The sequence below is a fragment of the Xiphias gladius genome, chromosome 24 (assembly GCF_016859285.1).
Source record: "Xiphias gladius isolate SHS-SW01 ecotype Sanya breed wild chromosome 24, ASM1685928v1, whole genome shotgun sequence".
NCBI lineage: Eukaryota > Metazoa > Chordata > Actinopteri > Istiophoriformes > Xiphiidae > Xiphias > Xiphias gladius.
In genome coordinates, this window is record NC_053423.1 from 22891905 (window position 1) to 22914453 (window position 22549).

At 43.9% G+C, this 22549-nt stretch overlaps 1 protein-coding gene across 1 annotated transcript; it reads left to right on the forward strand.

Moving 5' to 3' along the window:
* The first annotated feature begins 549 nt into the window (after positions 1 to 549).
* shisa7b (shisa family member 7) lies at positions 550 to 17303 on the forward strand. Its single transcript, XM_040121977.1, has 8 exons — positions 550 to 965; positions 3724 to 3966; positions 4264 to 4380; positions 4922 to 5070; positions 7059 to 7127; positions 10115 to 10351; positions 15919 to 16300; positions 16847 to 17303. The coding sequence occupies exons 1-8, from the start codon at positions 550 to 552 to the stop codon at positions 17301 to 17303; spliced, it is 2070 nt and encodes a 689-aa protein (XP_039977911.1).
* Positions 17304 to 22549: the final 5246 nt, after the last annotated feature.

Sequence of the window (22549 nt, forward strand, 5' to 3'; positions counted from 1 at the left end):
GTTTTGAAGAAATTTTGAATTTTGGCCAGTGGACTGTAAAACACTGCTTCGTCACCCAACAGACCAAAATCGAATATTTGATACCCGCTGCCACAAAACAAACGCGTAGTGCTCTGTATTCACAATTGGTGGAAGTTTCAATTTAAACTGATTATTTTAGATCTATAGCCATTTTGGAGGCAGTTCGTATAGGTCCTAAAAGCTCCGAAAGACCTCAATGTTTACAAAAGCTGCTTAAGGGAAAGATTTGTATACAGAGAGAAATGTTTACATGAAGATGAGAGAGTGAAATGCCAAACGCGTTCATGACACACGGCTTGAACAAGGGGAATCCGCTGAACTCCAAGAGAAACCCGTTGCACCTGCGCGGTGCGTAGAACACAAGGAGGTGTTGGTTCATCAGACTGGAGTTCAAACTTTTCGTACAGAGGGTTTTTATAAGTCGAGAAGCTGCCATCTTGGAAGAGGAGGCTGGTAATTCCCAGCGAAGTAGGAACTGTTTTATGTGAAGTTTTCTAACATCGGCTCAAGACATTTGTGCTAAAAACAATGAGACCCGCAATTTCGAGAGGGATGTTTTGCTTGTCCCTCGTTGTCCTGCTCTTCTCCTGCCTCCCTGTGTCCACGGTAACCATCACCACAGAGCGACGCGCTGTCGACGGCGACGTCAGGACTCTGACCCGCAGCGGTGGCTCGGCAGCAGCCGGTAAAAGGAGCGCCACCTTGTTCCTCCTGACTGGCTACAAGCCACCGCTGCCACCGCTGCCCGCCGGACCCAAAGTGGCGCCAAAAGCCGCGGAGCTGGAGGACGGGGATAACCCACCAGTTATGGCCGAACTCCCTCCAAAGCCCCTCCCTCAGACCATGCTGCCAAGGAACATGACGGCAGACGCCTTGAAGCCTCCGCTCGGAGCGGCCCAGGTGGCTCCGCCTCCCAGACAGCTGGTGGATGTGGACGTGTGCAGGTACAACCACACCAAGTCTGTCACCTGTTGTGTGCTGTTTTGTGATTATTCTTCAAAAAAAGTGACTTCTTCACTGTTTATTTCGTGTTAAAGTCAGATTGAAACGGCAGCTACAGCATATTCACCCTCTTTAATGTGACATATTTGGAATATGTTGTCAGGTTTTAGTCACTGGAGGAGTTTGAAAAAAAAAAAATCCCTGAAATCTGATTGGATTGTTTAAAAAAGCGGGCGTGGCTTAGCTGATGCAATGTGCTGTACTACACAGACCTGTGGAGAGACATGTAGCCGTAGGACTGTCCCCTACACACATCTCCCTCATGCACATTAAGCGGGTTTCTGTCCACCCGTTTCTACTGTTTTCAACTTGCGCATTTAAAAAAACAGGAGTGAAAGCACTGAAAATTTGAAAAATTCCTGAAGTATCGCAAGAAAGTTTTTACACTGGGCCGAGGTGGAAAAGTTGGTTTGTCAATAAAAGCGAAATGTGACAAGGCGCAGTGGAGACAGACTTAATGAATAAATCGTGACCTACATGACGCGTGTGACTTAAACGTCCAATGAAGAGATGGAAAGTAGCGGCAGACAAAAACATCAGATCTGTGCGGAGTGATTAGGAGGCGATCACGTTCCTTAAGTTAATATCAAATTTAATGCCATATTTCCATCATATTTTCTACATTGCTTTTCACCATTTGAGGTTTGACTTGCACTTGCAATTAACTGCGTCCTCTTCTTCTGCATTGGTTCAAGGGCGCCTGACTGTACGAACCACCTCCTAATATTTGCATAACGGCAGTGGATGGAAATGTCCATTGATCCGTATTTTCCTTTGCCGATTTTCTCGAAATTCAGGTAAAATATAAGCCCTATTTGTATGGAAACCCACCTATTGTTAGACCAGAATAAGGAGGATAAGTCTGAAATGAGTAAACTAGAGCTCAGCCGCATTCTGCGTTTAAAAAAACAAAAAACAAACAAACATTTGTAAGCTGAAATCCAAATACACACCCCGGACAATGGAAATGCACCGCTAGCTAATGGTCAAGTGTGGTTTAATACGATAAACAGAGTTAGGTAGTCACCTCCCACCACATTGGCCCCCAAGTTCGAGATGAGTCATCGAAATATTTTTACAGGAAGAGTAAAGAGAGAGATTTCGATATAAAAATACTCAAAAGGGATTTTTTTTTTTGGATGAGAGAAGATACATGTAAAAAGATACATGTAAATGAGCAATAAACCCAGGGACACAAGATTAGAATTTGGAAAATGTATTTTCCATTTCACTGGGTGCATAAAAAGCCGATGGGATCGGATTTAATTAATTCACAATACAAAAATACCGAAAGCTAAGCAAGAACGCTGTAGTTACAAGGTTTAAAAAAAAAAAAAAGTACTTAGAGGGGCTCTAGTATCAACTTGTTTGATGGAAACTGTAGCGGATCAGTGTCCTCCCGCTGCAGAAGTCACAACACATTTTGGGCGCAAGGGGGACATGAAATCCCAGGGAAAGGCCGTTCAAAAGCAGTCTTCTCGGTTCAGACAAAGTCAGCGTATAAAGTCGGCTAAGTTAACCTTTAAAGTCAACTTCTAGGTGGGGGGGCACATCTCCTTTATAGCACTGATTTAGTTCCATCCGTGTAATGTCCGGATCACAGTGGATGCCATGAAAGCGAGGCGCACGATGATCCTTCTCCTCCTGCAGCTCTGATCTTGATCTCACCGAGGCTTATATATTGCGCCGAGAGGCGTCCTGCCGTTGCCAGGCAACGTGTAATCAGCTCTAAATCCGTTTGCGTGCTGGCGAGCGGCCCCACACCGCAACTTACCGGCAGCAGGGGCTCGTTCGGGCCGTCGGACGAGCGGTCAGACGAACAGATCTGTAACTTGCACAGGAGCTCAAAATTCCTCGCGGGTGCCCTTCTAAAGCCCATGTTTCTTTTAATGCGGTGGTCGTTTCTGTTTCCGTCAGATTACACAGCCCCCAGCTGCTCAGAAACAATAACCAGGAGCCTTTTTTTTCTCCATTCCGCTGCCCGTTGTTTGGTCGGTGAGTCCTAACCCTGCACCTTTATAGACGGCAAGAGAAAAACGCACCAGTGAGACCCAAAGCATTTATCTCCTCTGAGTTCACGTCTTGCAGCCGGAGGTGCACGGAGAGCTCCTCCAGCAACGAAGCACGGTGCCAAGAGTACGTGGGCAGGACACAAAATGCTTCAGACCCAAAGCAAAGGCAGCAAAACAGCAACAAAAGCCATAGCCGTGACAAATGTGCATTAGCTGATTGGAAAACTGCGTCTGCAAAGGACCAGCCCGTCAGTAACCGTGATGGAAGGTAACTTAAGTACCTTTACTCAGGTACTGTACTTTCGAGGTACAGTTTGAGATACCTGTACTTTACTCATGTTCTGCCAATCTATTACTTGTACTCCACTACATCTATTTGATAACTTTAGCTATTAGTTACGTTGCGGGTTCAGATTACATTATATAAGTACTTTTACTTAAGTAAAAATTTGATTGCCACGTGTATTTCTACACTGTGGTATTGCTCATTTGCTTACTTACACTATCCGTGTACTTCTCCCACCACTGGTTAGTAGAAATCGGATCAACGAGGCCGAAGGATCCTCAGAGACTAACCGTTGTTCCTTTGGCACCCAGGCCAGGTTTCAAGGGCATCGAAGACAAGCGGCAGAGACATCAAATCCCGTGACGTGGGTGAAAAATGTCTTTGTTAAACCTTGTTCCACAGGGGTTACTTTGACGTCATGGGGCACTTTGACAGCACGTTCAACTGCTCCAAGGGCAGCTACATCTACTGCTGCGGTACCTGCCACTACCGGTTCTGCTGCGAGCACCAGAGGAACCGGCTGGACCAGGACTCCTGCACCAACTACAAGTCCCCCGTCTGGGCAGACCCGCAGGTCCCCGTCACTGTGCCCGCGGGAAACAAGCCCGACCCGGACTTCGAGACGCTTCAGCAGCAGAACAGCAGGTGAGGGCCTGGACTCGTTTGTCACTTCTAGCGGTTGTTAGAAGCTTCGAAACTGAAAATCAGAGACAGGCGGGTGGATAAATGGATGAAGGTCTTTATTGGTCACAATGGGGAAATGCAACATCACAGCAGCCAAATGATACATGAATCACACAGAAACGAACAACAGGACACACAAAGAGATGTAAGAGAAAATCAAATCCTAAAAGCATAAATAAGTAAAAACCGAAAAATGTTTTGTGTGCTGCCTGTTTTCCTTCACTGACGGAGCTGATGTAATTACCTTCCAAAAAACAGTACGGCCTACGTGATCGGCGGGGTGATATCCTTCACGCTGGTGGTGGCGGTGGGCGTCAGGATTGCCTTCAGCAAGGTGGCGCGTCGACCCCGAAACAGAGACATCAACATGCCCAGGTGAGAATCAGCCGCAGGCCGGAGAACGAAACTGCAGTTTACTCCGCTCTGCTCTTAACTAAAAAGCAAAGTCTGCGCAGTTGTATTTCATTTTGATAAACTCTGAGCAGAAAACATTGAAAATCAAAACGCAGTACTTTCCCAGACAGAAATGATGTGATAACGTGTACTGAATATGTCCAAACACGTCCCTGTACGTAATATAACGTATACTGAGGTACGGTGGCGCTCACCCCTTTTACCATGTGAAAAGTGAGGATGCAGAAACCTAAGTGCTGTGGTGAATTAATGAAATGTTCTAGGCGAGGAAAAAGGAATTTTAAGACAAGATCATGTAAAAAGGCGTTAGAAGATTAGTTTGCCTCTGATTTTTTGATTAACGAAAAATTCACGATTAATTGACGAAGACAAAAGACAACATCAAAACTATGAAGTCAGGGGCGGCTGAATGTTCCAGTGTGTCCTCCACATTCTCATCGCTCTCTGTCTCCTCTCCTCTTCCTCCTACTCCCGTCCCTCCGTCCATCCTCTGCCGTGTCAGATCACTGGTGGATATCTTGCGTCACCAGTCGAGCCCTGTGCAGCAGGGAGAGAGGAACAACACCACAGTGTTGACCACCACCACCACCTCAGACGGACGCACATCCAAAAACCTCTACACCCCCATCCTGCAGAGCAAAGACAACCGCAGTAAGTGACGAGAGCTTCGTGTTAAAACCGCTGGATTTCGGAAGAAGAGGAAAAAAAAAAAAAAGAAAATCGTATGAATTACACACACTTGTCGGGGGGGGGGAGCATAAAACGAGGCTGTCACACTCAGGCGAAATGAACGTTTGATTCAGGGCATCTTGTTGTCTCCCCAGTGACATGCGTCGCACTTCGGGTGGAACACACTAGTTGGGAATTGAGATGGTTGATGTCAGTGGTTAGTCATTAGTAAAAATATTTATCTAACAGGCCTTTCAATTGCTCGTAGTGTGGATTCACCTCTACTCATTCTGTGTCTACAGTAGACGGGAACACGTCTACATGTATTGTGCCTGCAAAAATCGAGTTAGGATTCACTGCATGTGCATGAATAATGAAGGTCAGTTCGTTCACTTGTTGAATCTTTGTCTCGACATTAATATTCTTTTTGTGCCAGAAAAATTCTCTCCAGCATCTGGAACAATATCGACGACGACTATCTTCTTTCTTCGTTAATCCTCTCCTGTAATTCCCGGGGCAGGGGGGGGGGGAGCGCTCGTCTCTTTTTGAGTTGTCAGTTCTTGAGCAGATGCTGAGCCAATTACAGCTTTAACGTAAACAGTGTTAAATAAACGCTCGACGCGGTGCTGTCCCATGACCCCCCCCCGCCGAGGGTTGACGGGTTTCTAGTGTTTCCTCAAGTTATGTCTCGGCCAGATAAAAAAACTCTTTAACAAGTCAAACTAGCAGTTGGTTTAGTATTTAAAGGCTGAAATGCAGTGGAAGTCATCTTTAAATTTTCTAATGTGAGGGCTATTTTAATTTATTTATTTAATATTTGCTGACACAGATTGATTCTTTTTAACATTATTTGTTTTATATTTTTTTTATTACTTCTCTGGCAACTCCGCAAAATCAAGCGGTGATGCTCTCCTGTTTTTGAGGTAATCGGGGCTTTGACCACGGCTCCAAAATAGAGACAAACTAAACCCGTTTTTATTGCATTTCTGTTTTCTCATTCTCATGCATTGTTCCACATTCCTCCGCGCTGTTCCCGATGAGACAAGAACGATCACGCTCCTCTGGTTTCGGGGGGGAAAAAAAGTGGTGGATCAGAGCGGCGGTGAACGTATTTGTTTCGTTGTGCTTTAACAGTTCACACAAGTCCGGCGTAAACACACGGAGACAGCACACACTCTTCCCTCCTCACCCCTGTTCTGTCTCTCTGTCGCTGCTGCCACGGCCGCTCGCCTCACACAGAAGAGAGCCCTCTTCCCTCAGTCGCTCCAGGATTGGAATTGTTTTGTGCAGATGATGTTGTAGGAAATTCCACAAAAAATCCAGTCAAGGAAAAATGCGGCGCTTTAGTACAAAATGAAAATATGCTCAAAATATTGGATTTTTTTAATTGTAGATACTCCTCCTCTCCTAGGAGTAGGGGCACGGACATTACTGAATATGTAAGTGTCCGTGCTTTTTATTTTCTGAACAGGGCAGTTTAATATCAGCGCGTTAAAAAAACAACACAGTCTGATCCTTTGCAAATGACATGCGATTGTAAAACCGGATCTGGTTTATAGCTTGCAAACAACTAGGGCTGCAACCAGTGTTTATTTTCATCACTGGTTAATTTTCAGATTTTTTTTTCTCTGGGCGAAAGTGCAGTAAACTGAACTTAAACTCCTGGATGCAGAATAAAATCCACCTGTCCACCAACTGCCCACGTTGTACTTACACTCCTTCCTCTCTGGAGCTTTCGGTTCTGCTACGTAATGTGCTGATTAACAGTTTGACTGAATAATACTAAGTGAAGACAAAAAAAAAAGCTAATTCCTGGAGGGACTGTCTTCTTCTCTTAACTGTCTTTTTTCTCTCCCTGTCCTGTTTCACCCACGGTCTCTCTATTGACACAAATGCTTACTCGACACACACGCCCCTTGTGTCTCTCGAGTGGTTGTCCGTCAGTTTGTCAGCTCTGCTTCTCTTTGCAGCCGGGAACTTGCACCACCATTTTAACCAGCAGGGGTCTGCCTCCAGCCCCAAACGCTCTGCTACCATCGGTAAGCCTCGTGGTTAGCAGCACAGCCTAGCACGGGCGGCGGCGGCGGCGGCGGTGGCGAGCCGCCGGCCGGATGAACGGCCTTCCTACCGCGCTGTCTGTCTGTCTTGTTGTCGGTTTGACGGCTTGTCGCGCTGCGCTCTTAAAACAGCTGTGCCATTGTCAGCACCACCTTGTGGCAATACACATATTTGTGGTTTAAAACGCATCCGTGTGTTCATAATGATGCATATTTTTTCTTGTGACACGGTTGTGTTGGAGGTGACACATCGTTGATAAGAGTGTGAGCTAAAAGTTGTCTGGCCTGCCCTCTGCTTAATGCAAGCCTGTCTTCCCCACCACCACCACCCACCACTACCACAAGCCTGCTTCCTAATGTGCTTCTTCTTCTTCTTCTTCCCTCTGTGTAGCAGTGATGTGCAAGTGTGCTTACAGCTGACACTACACATCAGTGGAGGTCTTAGCTTAAGCAAGGCCACTGCACTTCCCCAGTCTGTTTTCCCAGGCTTTGCGCCAAGACAAAAAACAAACAAGTCAAAAAAAACAAAAAAAACAATGCAAGCGAAAGTGATTTATCTCCCCCCCCCCCCCAGAAAATTAATTGTAGTCAGGAAATAAGTAGAACTCCTGTTGTAAGTGAAATAATTGTCCGTGAAGGCTAATTTGGGGCATCTAACATGGCTGCCACAGAATTCTGGATAAGGTTTCTGTGGAAATGTGGTGAGGATGAAAATGACAAGCGTGATTTTCGCTTAACTTTTTAAGTTGTTTCGGTGCCAATTATTCCAAGCCATTACACCTACACGTGTGCCTCGGGGGATGAATTGCACAAGAAGTCAACTGCAAAGAATAAAAACGAGTCAGAGTAAGGACTAAAGTACAAGTTTAGCATAAATACTGCTTTCATGTGTGTTTTAAGCAAAGGTTGTCAGTCGTTCAGTCGCTAAGCTTAACTAGCAAGTCAAAATCCTTAATCCTTCCATAAATTAACTGAGAAACAGTTACACAAACTAATAATTAAGTGTATACAAATAAAATATAAATATAAAATACATATGTAAGTGTTAAATATTTTAGAACGGCTTTGTTTCTGTAAATGCATTACCTCTTTTGTAGTGCTTTTAAAACGGGGCAGCGGGTTGAGGGAATGTGCTCAATCGATGCCATGAACCTCGAAGAGTTTAGTTCATTCATGCCAGTTCGTTCTTCATTTGTGGTTGTGAAGGTAAAGTTCGGATATTTGCCCTCGGTTTGCTTTAGTTTTGTCCTTCCCGTGTTGGATAACGACGACAACAGCCTCCAAGGAGGATTCAGGAACAGAACGCTTCAACTCTCTGAGTCAGCTACTGAGCACACGTTGAAATTTCATTTTTTTTTTTCCATGACACCGTTATCAAACCTCTCTGTCAGCCAACGTAGGTGTTCCCAAAAAAAAAAAAAACCAGATTAGCTTGCACTCTTGGACATGACCAGGCTAAATTCTGTATCGTGGCACAAAAAGCAGCACATTCAACTCAATATTTGGCGCTTTTTAGTTGTGTTTTCTACGGCCTTCACGCTTTAAAAACGATATGATCACACAGCTGGCATTGCTTTTTTTTTTTTTTTCTTTCTTTTTCCTCCACCGTTTGTGTAAGATGCACGGTGCAGAACTCGATGTGGTGTGTGTTCCCTGGGTGACGCTTAACGGAGACATTATTGGCCATTATTGCCCATTACTGTCAATGGACAATGACCAGTATATGTCCAGCGGTAATCTTAACAAGATCGCAGCCCATAACCATTACCACCCTGAATGGACTCGACATCGATTTTGTCTGTCTCAAACACAGGAAACAACAGCAAATGGCCAATTTCACACCGTTACGTAATCTTTTATTGCCGCTTTATATTTTTACATTCTCCCATTTTTTTTTAAACCTTTTTTACGTCCTCTGCTGACAGCCAGCAGTTCATAAAGTTTCCCCCCTAGTCTCTCTTTTTAGAAATTCATCATCTCAAATTACTCCTCGGAAGGCAGCGAGGATCCAGCAGCGGGCGGCATGCGCTTGTCGATATCACGTGTACCTTTTGGATGTGAGCGCATTGTCCCTGTTTGAATGTACCGAACCTACACATGTCAGGTCACCGCCGGGTGCACCTACGGCACATGTTGGGTCATTTAAAGTGCTGTCTGTCGGCTGCTGAGAAAATATGAACGTACTTGTATACTGTATGATGTAACTGATATGAGTATACATGTTGCAAAACAGACACCCCTGCCCCTCCCCCATACTGCTAATCTTACGTAAGACAAATCATTTTTATGTGTATTGATCGATGTGCTGCTTTTGCACTTTGCATAAATGTGAATGTGTCTGTATATAGATCCCCCCTGATGCTATCAGTGTATTTCTATGTATTTACATGTGGCTGATATGTTTGTGTTAGAGCCTCAGATGAACTGTACAGAGTTGTATTTATAGACGGTCGCCATGGAGCTCAGAGACACTTCCTGTGTTTGCTGATCATTAACCAGCTTGTGTCTTCTTCTCTTGTTCTATCTCCCCTTTTTCTTCTACTTTTTTCTCTTGCTTCTCCGCTTCTTCTTCCTTTTCATCCCTTTCCGTCTCTATGTCTATATTCAATTTCCCTTTTTCCCTTTTCTCTTCCGTTCGATGTAATTTTTCGGTGTCTATATTCTCCATTTCTCTTTCTGTACTCCCCATTATATCTCCCTTTGTCCTCCATTCTTCACCACTACTGTTCCCCATCCTCTCCCTCCTTTATCCTCCATCTTTGTCTTCTTTCACCCCCCTGTTGTTCACACACTCCTTTCCTTATTTTCCTTATTTCCATTTCTTCAACCATATTTTTCCTCTGCTTTTCCCTCATTGTTTTTCTTTTTCTTACTCTTCTTCACCTCCAATCTTCCATTTCCCTTCCCCCCCTTCTCTTTACCCCTTTTCCTGTCGCTCCCTCCGTCCATCTCTCACTGTCTCTCTCCAGAGCGTGGATCCCGTATGAACAACACCCCCCAGCTCTCCTCTGGTCCCACCCTGCTTTCAGGTAGCGGTAAAGGTCCTGGTGGCGTCGGCGGTGGCAGCATTATCGGAGGCAGCATGAGACACAACAGCAGCCACCCGTCCTTCTCCCATTCCTTCCACAACCTGGCCCAGCTGCCGCCGTCCTACGAGGCCGCCATGAAACCCGAGATCAACCGCTACAGCTCCCTGAAGCGGCTGGGTGAGCTGGGGGGAGATGAAGGGATGTAGAAAGAGGCTTGAAATGCGTGAGAGGGAAAAGGGAGAACAAGGGAGGCAAAGAGGAAAACCTGAGGGAGAGACGGAGGCAGAGGGCAAGTGGGACTAATTGATTATTCAGGGCCAGTGAGGCCTTTCAGGTAATGCAACACACTAGCTAGCAGCCGTGCTGGAAGTGTGGAGTTCATGTGCTGCAGCACAATGGCTAATGTACATTTGCTGATTACATTTGTAAAACTGTCTCAAAGGCACGAATGACTGTGTACACATAGTTAATTTTGATCATTACGCCTCAGACTCATCTTGACACATCCAGTGTTGAAAGGAATTCCCCAGTGAAAATGCTTTGAAAGGTGGCTCTTAAAGGTTTGTAGTTTGCTCCTTTGTGGACGACGCAAGCTGTAGTCAGCGTGGACCCGGGGCGACCTTAAAAATAAAATATCTATTACAAAACCTTCAAGCTTCTCTTACCACTCTCGCAGTATGATAAACTTCTCAGCTGTTGGTCCAGACAATCCACACTGTGGCAAAAAAACAAACAAACAGTAAGTGTGCTACTTCTGGTGGAGATTCGGAGCAATGAGCAGGTGATGTAAAGTCGTGTATTTAGTTATGCTGCGTTGCGGAAAAACTTTCTTTAGTGCTTGAAACATACTGAACCTGCGAAACAACGGCAGAGCTTTGGAATTCAACCAGGGGCCGACATCCTGACTTTTAATCCCTAGCTCCAAAAACATTGGACCCTAAACTTCCCATGACGTGACAGCATCTTTCATTATACCCTCCCTGCGTGGTAAACACGCACGCCCTCTAAACTCCACGCCCCCTGTTTGCAATTCTTGGCCTTCTTTTACGAGCCCAAGCAAATATAACCCAGATGACATCAATATGAAATCATCAGGGTTATTTCTTTAAAAGCTCCTCCGAAGAAACAGAGGACTCTACACAAACGACGTAATATAACTCCCCACGACTATGACTATGAGTATGACACTGGCCCAAACCAGGGGCAGCATCCTTTTATCAGGCGTCACAACATTTCTCAAGTGGTTGGATTAACACTAACATTTTTGCTTAAAACATAAAAACCTACTTTGCCAGATTTTGGCCCTGGCTTTGATTTTGGTCACCCGAGCACATGAGCATGTCTCTGCCAACTAAAAGACTGAGCCAGTTATTCTCAAGTCAGCTGGCCCACTCCCACCCCACGACTTTCTTTGTGGGTATTTTCTCTTTTTGTGGCCTGATTAGTTAGACTTTCACACAACCGATTCTCCGGTGAACGAGAGCCCATTATGGCAGGAAGCAGGCACGGCCGCCAGGAGATTTGTGACTCAGCTGCAAAGCCAAATAATCATCTCAATGTAGCCTGAACGTGTAAACTGTTTCTGCTGAAGAGCCGTAACAATAAAGTAAACAAACTGAAACAGAAAGGGGGGGATTCAAATAAAGGGTTGGGGGGGGGGGGACTGAGAGAATTTACAGAATGGGAGGGAGAGGAGGGTGTGAGACGGATGATAAGAAGAAGGGAAAGGCTGGGAAAGAAGGAAATAATTGAAAAGACGGAAAGTGACAGACAGATGGGGTAAAGGGGGAAAAGAAAAGCCTCAATTTAAAAAGACTAAGTAGAAAAGAACAGAGGAAGAAGAGAGAGGCGGAGAAAGAGGGTAGGGGAAGCTGACAGATGAAAGAAATGGTTAAAAAACAAAACCGAGTAAACGTGAAGAAAGAGAATCAGGGGCAGCCAGTGAAAGAGCTGACTGGGCAAATAAGGATACAGCAGGAAGAAAAAAATAGACATTTAGGAAGATAGAGATGCAGAGTGTTCGACTGAGCAGAAGGAGAAGAATGAAGGGAGAGGAAGTGAAAGAGAGAAAGAAAGGAAGGAAGGGAAAGAGATGTCGAAATAGGGGGAGGGGCGTTGGCTGGCTGGTCTGCAGGGGCCTGGCTGCCTTGGACGGGGAAGAAAAGACGTTGGAGAGGCAGTGGCTGGCAACCTCTCTCTCTCTCTCTCTCTCTCCCTCCGTCTGTCTTTACCTCTCACGCCCTGTGATTGCTGAAGACTGCAGGGGGAGGGGAGTCGCCTCTGCAGGCTGAGTGATGGATGGTTGCTTCATGGGTGATCGTGTGTGTGTGTGTGTGTGTGTGTGTGTGCGTGCTTGTGAGTGTGCGTGCGCGTGAATGTGGCATGGCTATACGTCTAAGTGGAAGCAATAACGAGGTGAAAGCGGAGAACAGATGGGGATCTTTATTATTTCAGTTCAGTCAAAAGGAGAAAAACACTTCAATAGGTGTCGCTGTCCAGCATTTGAAAAACGCTTCCACATCAGACCTTCAAAGGTCATTTCACTTCCCGTCGTCTTCTCATCTATGAAACGGCGTCTGACGCTTTTCACGGCTCAGATCATGAAAACTGACTTGCATGTTTTGGTTTTCTGTTTTGGAATCAGTGGATAAATACCAGATAGAAAGAGATGCTCTTTCTATCATTCGACCTTTCTCTCTTCCTCACTCTTCGTTAGCTGTCATTTATAACCTGTTTCTCTTCCTTTGTCCGTCTCTCAAATAATTCTTATTTTTTTCTATTGGTGCAACAGCGATTTTGGAAAAAAATATGACTTAACATCCTCGTCCTTGACCTTCGGCTCATTGGCGTGGTTTTTAGCACTACGCTTCCCAGGATTCTCCTGTGATTAGAAGAGCAACGTTTGTGTATTTTCTGTTTGAGAATTTCGGAGAATTTTCCGTCTGCTCAGTCGTGGTGGTTGTCGCCTCTCGTCCTGGGCTGAATTCATTCGTCCGAACTTCCATCGAGTTTGTGGAGGCGTGTTGTTTCAAGTGCTGGTGATTAAATTAGGTCCTCTGATTAGAACATTAGAGTCTGAAGGCTGCTCAGACACCAGATCACGGCACAGAGGTTTGTGGTACCATGAGACCGGATTGTACAACTCTGGAAAGTCATGATGGCAGCAGTCGCTTAATCTTTCCTTGTTCTGATCACGAGATAAACAGCACAAATGGTTGTAATCCACCAGAAATGTGCACCTGCACATGTTTGATTGCCGTTGCAGTCCGGCAAAGGTTCAGCCAAGTTCATCCTTTTATTGCCGGACAACCCCGGGGGGTTTTGTAAGGAGCTCTTTACGTCGCCGTCCCTTGCTGCGTTGACAGACTGGCCTTATCGAGATGAATGGTGGGACTGGGTTTTTTTTCTCAGCTAAAGTCTGAATGCGGCCGTAGACCCTCAATGTGGATGAGAAAAAAACAAAACCAAACAAAAACAAAGTGTAACAGGAAAATAAAGAGAGAAACCTCAAGCAGAGCAGTGTACACATAGTAGGCAGAAAAAACAATAGTCAGAGGGCCGGATGCCGTCCAAATCCACAAATCAGGTCCACAAAGGACCTGGAGTGCAGACCAGTTCGGAGGAGGACCCTGAATTTTTGATAATGATAATAATATCAAGCGTATACTAATAAGTTTGACAAAATTTAGATACAAATCACCTCTATGTATATTAAGACAGATTTTCTTTTTATTCTTTTAGTTTTTACTCGTGACGTGTAGGTTTATTTATGAATCTATCGAGGTTGACGTTGTATCGACATCTCGTGGCCAATGTGAATTCTGTTCACAACCGCTCAAAAAAATATTATACGGGATCTCAGGGTGGGTCATTAACACGGCAACAGTTGAGGTCTTAAAACATCCGTCTCGTGCCACGTTTCTTCCCCTCGGGGCCTTGCAACCCCGCCGACTTGACACATCGTAGCATTTAGTAGCAGAGTCCGCGAGGCCCCAGTCTTTCTTTCTCTTCTGGTAATTCCGAACCAAACAGAAACACGCAAAGTCGTGTCCTCTGCAGCAGATTATTTTATTTCCCAGAATAGAGCTACGAGACACTGATCGCCTCAACAGAAAAAACAGATACAGGCTGAGTCACTGTCGCAGTGAATCAGTGACACAGTGTTTTCACTTGTCTGATTATCAAACGCCTGCTTTTTCAGAAGAACTCCCTCAATGTCAGTTTTGGTGGGACGCCCCTTCAAATAGAGACTAAAATTTTGTCATTATTAGTCAAAGAGAGGGAATGCGGCCTCTCGCCAGCCATTGTATGAAACCTGGGCCTTTTGATGTAGTTCCCCGTACGGCACTGCAGAAAGGACACTGACAAAGGCTTCTTTGTCTGCGGTCTTCAGCCAGAGAGAGACCTCGACATAATTTGGCCTTATAGGACGGGAGTAAGCGGAGAGAGGGAGAGGGGAGAAAGACCAAAAGGACGGAGAGGATGAGGACGTGAGACAGACAGCGGGAGACAGAGAAGGACGGTGGTGAAAAGAGACAGAGAAACCCCTGAGAGCAGGAGGGAGAGAGGCTGAAAAAGATGGAGAGAGAATAGGAGGAGAAAGATGAAAACAGGAAAGCCAAGGAGTGGAAGAGACAAAGGAAGAATCAGAAGGAGAGGTGAAAGGAGGGGATAGACCTGACAGAGAGGGAAAAGAAGAGGCGAGAGGGAAGGAAGAGGTAGAGAGGTGGCCGGTTAAAGGTCAGGTATAAATTGGCTCTTGGGGAGCTGCTTCCATGGAAATGCTTTGAAGATTAAAGTGGTCTCAGGCTATGGAGCAGAAAGCACAGAAACACTGTATCTCACTTTTAATGAACCTCACTAACTGTTCCATCCACGTCTGCGTCTCCTCACTTCTTCATCTCTTTCTTCTCTCTTTACGTCGTGTCTCTATTTCTTTGTTTTCATGTCATTTATCTGGGCCTATCTCGTTCTTCTCATCACCCTGTTTTAAACTCTCTTACTTACAGTATGTATCTTACCTCTATTACAGTCTGTTACTTTATCTTTTCTCTCTTCTGCCGCCGACTTCTCTTTTACCTTTATTCTGTTATGCCTCATGCAATGTACATTATATCTCTGGTTCACCCCTTTTTCCTATCCCTCTTCTTCCTATTTTTTTACCAGTTGACAGGAAACGATCCCTGTCTCTCATATTTACATTTATATATTTATCTCATATTTACATGTAGTGCTCTAATTATTATTCAGTTGACAGAAAATGAATAGATTTTGACAACAGTTTAATCATTGAAGTCTTTTTTTTTTTCAAGCACAGTTTTTGTTTCCACAGTTTTTGTTGATACTTGAGGATTTGCAGCTTTTCTCCTTTTTTCAATCATTATAGCTTGAACATCTTTGGGGTTTTGGAAAGTTGGTCAGAAAAAAAAAAGCATTTCGTGACGGTATTTTGGACTGGTGAGCATTTTTCACAATTTTACCACATTTTATAGATGTGAAACCAAGTGTTTTTTATTGCACAGCTGGTAGACAGGTGTGGAAGAAAATTAGGTCATGAGCAGCAAGCACTGAGTTTATTAGAGATAAAACATTTGACATTAACTCCTGCCAGCCAGCAAATTCACAATGTGAAACATCCATCCTTGTACTAAAACCACAGGATGTAGCAGCGAAGCCAAATTGATGGATCGGTTGTGGAGAGTAAACCTGTAACATTTAGTTCTGTCTTTCTTCTGCTGAACCAGAGAAAGAGCTCGACGAGTACTCCAGCTACTACACCTCCAAACGTCGCTCCAACAACGCTCCACCATCCTTCCACTCGTCTCAGCACCATCTGCCCTGGGGAGGCGACTACACGCTGGGGTCTAGGGGCACGCTGCCCCTCAACAGCTCGCGGCCCCGTCTCCACATCCCCGCCTCCACCCCGAACCCGTATCCGCTACCCGCCCAGGCGCCGTACACCAGCTCCACCTTTGACAGGCCGCCACGCCGCGTCCGCTCCCAGGACCAGCTGCTGGCACTCGGGGAGGGCAACACGCTGTCCCGCCTGTCCAAGAACCAGCAACACCAGTACTACAAAGCCATGATGAGCACCAGCAGGAGCTCCACCTCGCAGACGCTCCGCAGGTGAGACAAGAGACAAGAAGGGAAAGAGGACAGCAGAGGTGAGAGGAAGAAGATGAGAGATGAGATGCGATGAGAGGAAAATCAGATAAACCGAGCAGATGACATACGAAAGAGAAAGGAATGAGATCAGAGAGGGTGAAAGATGAGAGGAGAGCAGAAGAGATCGTCATGATAGCAGGTGACATGAAAAGGTGGAGGAGACATGACGGAAATTCCATGAAGAAAAAATAAGAGCAAAGGGAATCAGAGAATACAATATTAAATGAATGTCAAGAGCAGAACAGTTTCATTAAAATTTATAGAGTCTGACAAGGTGAGGGGTACACTAATGAATTTTTATAACACAGAAATTCTGTGCAGACCAATTTAAAACCTTGTTCCTTGTGAGTCAAATAAGTTAAATGTTGAGCTCCTCAGTTCTTTCTTGACCTGGGAAACAAATGATCCCATGTGGGCTGGGCACTTGTATATGTCTGAGACACGATAAGCAACTAATTAACTCAATAATAGCAGAGAGGATAAAAAAGCCTGTTTTTTTTGTTTCAGGTCCCACGAGAGGCTGCTGGTCTCACCTGACCGTCTGGAGGACCGGCTCATGGCGATGGGGCTGATGGTGGGAGGAGGCGACAGAGGAGGAGGAGGTGGGATGGTGCCCACCATGGGCCGGCTCAGCCACCACCAGAAGGCCCAGTCGCAGCAGAACATCTGCGTCACGCCGTCCATGGACCGCCACCACATGATCAAGATGAACTCGCACCCGACGTCAGGCCACGACCACGACCGCAGCTCCGCCGCCATGCCCGGCATGGGCATGCACAGCGGCTGGGACCCCCACGGGGGCCACGGCGGAGGCGGAGCGGGGACGGTCGGAGGCCACCCCAACGCCCGACGGATGGCTTTCGCCAGCAAGAGGCAGAACACCATCGAACAGCTGCACTTCATCCCAGGAGGAGGAGGAGGGCAGGGACTGCGGACTGGGAGTAAGAACGAGGTGACAGTGTGAGAGAAGGAGGGAGAGAGGAAGAGAGAGAGAGTGAGGGAGGGAGGAGAGGTGAAGGAGCTGAAGACAGGATGAGGAAAGGAAAGCAGTCAGACATTTAGCGGGAATATGAAGTAAAGGGAAAGGCGAGGTGACTGAAAAAGAAATGAGGAAGAGGTTTGATCTCAGCCGGCTGCACTCTGTCCTGAGAACGAGCAGAAAACAGACCCCCCCCCCCGCCCTTCATAAAACCAAAAGTGGTGGAAGACAACATTAATCTCATAGTGAGTATAGCAAATTGATTTTCTCCTTGTCACTTTGTGTGTTGAAAAAGAGAATATTCAGCCATTCTTTGTAAAGGGAAGACAGAAATGTCCACCTAAAAAGAGCAAAAAATATCGTATGAGTGCAGTTTGAAGGCTGCTGGGTATTCGCTGTGACTTTTATTGAAGGATACCTGCTAAGTCAAATTTATTGACTTGTCCTTGAGTTTTATTGCACTGTCCTCTGAGTCCTCGAGCGCTCTGACAGAGATGCATCTGTCTTTGAATCCACTGTGGATGATACTGAGCGCCGAGGCAGAGACGGACGGGTTTGCTTGTCTTTGTATTTATAAAAGTATTTAAAACCAAACAAGTTGCTTTTATATGAAATTAACCTGATGATGATAATAATAATAGTATTAACATTGCTGAGCCCTGTAGGATTTTGTGTGTACTTGGTTGAAAACATATTTATCCTGAAGCCGGCCAGTTTGTAATTTAAAGGCTGGTGATTTGTTGTGATTGGACTATCATGAAAAACATAAAACTGCTAAAATAATCCAGCCGAGTACAGTCAGCTGTCACTTGATTGCTTTACGGCTTGATTCACTCTACGTAAAAATAAAATGAATGCCATTGTTGGGAAAAAAAAAAAACTATACCTACATCAACACAAACTGTGAAAGGCCCAGTCACACCAGCATTTAAACAGTCAAATTTTGTGGAAAAATCAATTCATGTCAGTGAAATTGTTTGCAATCACTGGATTTTCTTACAGGGTTGAAATAAACACGCGCAGTTTAATGTGGAGTTTAACTTTGGTGAACTGTTCCAGGTGAATTCGACTGATAACAAACTGTCTTTCACTGCTGACTGTTGAGGGAACGGAGAGCCAGCGAGTCTAAAATGGAGGAAGCTATCTTAGCTAATTGGCTACGCGTTGCACCACTCACTTTTATTTTACCTCGTCTGTTGGAGTATAAACATCTCCACAAAAGAGGCATGGTTTTTAGACCGTTGTGAAACAGAAGTTGATGGTACAAATACATATTTTCAAGAAAAACTATGTGAACTTGTCGAATTTGTGAAATTTTGTGAAATTGTGTCGTGACCAAGCTAAGAAGCTAAATGCTAACTGTCAGTTCGAAAGCCTGTTAGCTTGTTTAGCTCTTTTTTTTTCCCCTCTTAAGTAATTGTTTATTGGATGAAATTATGTACAATGCTAAGAACACAACGCCAGAGAAGAGTAAATGGCACACTAGAGAAAACCAGAGCTAAGTATTGTGACTGACTGTTTCCCGACTGGCATTTTAGTGGTTAGCTCGCCAGCAGCAGTCGTTCAGCGGCTAACCTTGTCAGGAGCCACTACTTCCCCAAGCTTTTTAAATCCAGATACTTCACAAAAAAGACCTGTGGATGAATTTTGCTGTGCCTCTCTATGGTGTGACCGGGCCTTAAAATCCACTAAAATCCACATTGCAGTCTGATTTTAGCTAACTTGAAGCCTTTGTACAGTGAACTCTAGTGGGTGTATATCATCTATGATACATTGTGCTGTGACCCTTTGCGTAATAATTAGTCCGATTTTTTTTTTTTTTTAAATTAGAAGACTCAACCTCGTGCAGACTCTGTATGGGTCAGACATTTTAACACGGACCCCGACAAAGCAAATACCCCTCAAACACTGTTTTAACCTTTTCATTGTGAGTTTGTAGAGAGTCGCGGTTTACTTTTTTCGCGGCCGATCGCTATTAAGCAGACCCTCCCGTACGTCTACGACGCCACACGTTACCTGCGAGTTCAGCTGCTCACCTCGTATGAAGGGAAGGGGGGGCAGACGGGTTTGAGGCCGGGGACAATGGACACTTCACACCAAGGGCTATATACCGAATTATCTTTGTGTGTCTGTGCTCTGTACAGCGTCTGCGTCCCATATTCATCTCTTCTGCGTGTCAGTGTCAGGATGCATGCTTGTGCATATGTTCACCGTTTTTTTTTTTTTTTTTTTCCCCTTCTTGTGTAGAGAAAAAAAATACAAACATGCAAGGAAATTCAAAGCAAAAGGACTTTTGTGGAACATGTAAAAACACACGACCGTGAATTCTTGATAGCGATGTCGTGGGAGAGGTGGGGGCCATAATGATGTCATATTTAGTACATTTTTTTTTTTTTTTTTAGTATTTCTGGCAGAGAGATGGACCCTCTGGCCGTTCAGGCTGGATTTACCCTTAATGGGGGTTTAAGGGACTCATGAGGCCTTGTTTGAGCTTTTCAGCTTCCCCTCTGAGTTGTATTTCAGTAGACAGGCATGATTGCTGCCAGCCATTTTAAGTCTTTTTTAACACCACACACGTGTTAATGGTTTACGATCATACGTGTAAACATTCCCCCTCGATCAGACTACGAACGCTGTTATCATGATCCTTGTTTTTATTTATTTATTTCTTGTCTAAACATGTATTTATTTTTTTAATCTCTTTGAATTTTAATGTATAATCCTGGATTTTCAATATTCAAACTTTCTAGTGGAATTAAAAAAAAAAAAGAAAAGAAAAACATTTGTATTCTCGACAACAAAAAGAGATGATGCAATCAAAGAGAAAAAAACGAACCGCATGACGATGTCCGAAGCCAGTGTTGATGATGTCATAGTGCTGACTTATGATGTCATGGCGTGTATGTGTGCAAATGTACATGCGTCTGTTTTAATTTGTGTGCCCGTGTGCGTAACTCTCTCAGTGTCTTCTTTTGCTTCTTCTTCTTCTTCTTCTTCTTCTTCTTCCTAGGAATGCTGAACCTCATTTTTTGACCAAACGCGGGTCGTGTCTTCGGCACACGAAGGCGATTTTAAGACCCGGGTCTCGTTAAGTGTTCATATCAACTTGTGATGAAATTTCAAAGGCCTGTCGTTGTTTAATTTAAATTTAGAAAATGAATAAATAAATAAAGGGGACGCTGACCAATCACGGCTTTTCTTGTCGAGCTACGTTCACCAAAGTGGGGACTTTTTTCCAAACATTTGAAGATGTAAATTACTGAAGGCTCACATTGTGTCAGAGTTTTGGTATTTGAATAGAAGTGAAGCTGCCGAGTGCGTTAATTATCACTCGGTTGACGAGTTTGTGTCGCTGCTGTTTGACTTCAAAATGAAAATGCAAAAAAGCGATTTGTCTCTTGTAAGCAACTTTCTCATTTGTGCTCATTTGAACAGAACTTGAAAGGCACAAAAGTGACCCAACGTACAGTGTTAACAGCTTTTTAAAGTTGCAGACAAACAGTTGTGAAGGGGGAAAAAACAAAATTGCGTTCGAGTGTTTTTTTTTGTTTGTTTGTTTTGTTTTTTAGCAACGGCAGTTGTTGCTGAAAGTGGCTGACAGGACTGGAAAGGCTCTGTGGTTTTTACAATTGAAAACATCTTAACTTTTAAAAAGAGAAAGAGGCAAAAAAAAAAACAAACAGGAGGGGAAATGTAAATGACACGTGAAAATTCAGTTGTGTTTTTAATGTCTCTCTCATTTCTCCTCATACCTTCAAAGATCTGATACAAATGTTGTAATCCATGTTCTGTTAAATGCTCCCCCTGATAAAACTGTGTGCCTGTATGCGTGCTGTTGTGTGCGTGTGTGTGTGTGTGTGTGTGTGTGTGTGTGTGTGTGTGTGTGTTAACAAGACAGGGGTTGGGATGGGGGGGGCACGGGCATATTTGTGTTCTCAAAGCTACTCTGCATACCTCAAATTGTATGATACATTTATTTATTACATCCCCTTATATGTCTGTTTCCAAGAATATCCAAACAAAGGTCTCACAGATGTGCAACCCTTTTGTTATTGGTGATCAATTCTTGCGTTTGTAGAAATAATACTGTTTAATTGATAATAACAATAAAAAAAAACAAAAAACAACACTAAAACTGTGTGGTATGTGATGAAACTTGACTCTTTCTCTTTGAGTTTTTAAATTACAGGCTCATATCCACAGTTGGTGCCGAAACACAACGAGTTGATGAATCGAGTCGATCGACAGAAAATTATTCTACATTATGCAATTATTCAACAGTCCCTATAAACAATTATCAATAATGCCCAACTTTTGCTTACTTTATAGCTTCTCAAATGTGGGGATTTTTTTTGGCTTTTCTCACTTTTATATCATTGCAAATGAAATATCTTTGGGTTTTTGGCCTGTTGGCTGGAAAAAAAAAAGTAACTTAAATAAACGCCTTGGATGTGAATTTTTGGTGGACATTTTAAACTTTGGTAAAAAAAAAAAAAATTTAGTAGATGAAACAATTAACTGTTTAATCAAACTAATAGTAGCTAGATTAACTGATAATGAAAGTAATCATTTGCAGCCCTGTGCACAGTATAAGAGCATTGGCTTCATCTAACAGCTACTTCTTAGATTTTTAGTCTGTAAATTGTCACCAAAAAAAGGAAAATTTACCTTCACAGGTTCCCAGTGTGACAGTAAATTACCAGTAAATGTTTGAATTTTTTTTTTTTTTTTTTAAATGTTTTATTACTAGTACATAAAATCGAGAAAAGAAGCAGATCTTTGCATCTGAGAAACAGGAACTAGTGAATCCTGGGCATTTTTTCACAGTAAATGACATAAACAACTAATTAAGCAGAAGAATTTGCCAACAATATGTGTGTGCGCCAACACATACACACATACACACACATACACACAGACACGGGGGCTTAATGACTGTCAGAATGCACAGTGATATCTTTTTTTAATGGAGCGCAAACATGCATGTGATGAAGTGATGCCTCTTTCTGGTACTTTAATTTGAAAAACAAAAATGTTTTTCTACAAAATCCTTTTTTTTTCTTTTTCTTTTTTTCCCTCATTTTACAAAATAAAGCCAAAGTTCCCAAATGTTCAGTGTTTAAACACAAGCACCCTCACAACAACTTCGTCTGAATTAAATACAGTCTTAAAATTGGCATAATTTTGAATTAAATCAGGAACTGAACTATCTGATCATAGACAAAGTAAAC

What these genes read in the sequence shown, in the direction of transcription:
- shisa7b (XM_040121977.1), top strand. Translation starts at nt 550, where the DNA reads ATGAGACCCGCAATTTCGAGAGGGATGTTTTGCTTGTCCCTCGTTGTC. An exon ending in CTTCAGCAGCAGAACAGCAG is followed by an intron (nt 3,967 to 4,263) that starts GTGAGGGCCTGG and finishes TCCAAAAAACAG; the next exon opens with TACGGCCTACGTGATCGGCG. An exon ending in CAAACGCTCTGCTACCATCG is followed by an intron (nt 7,128 to 10,114) that starts GTAAGCCTCGTG and finishes GTCTCTCTCCAG; the next exon opens with AGCGTGGATCCCGTATGAAC.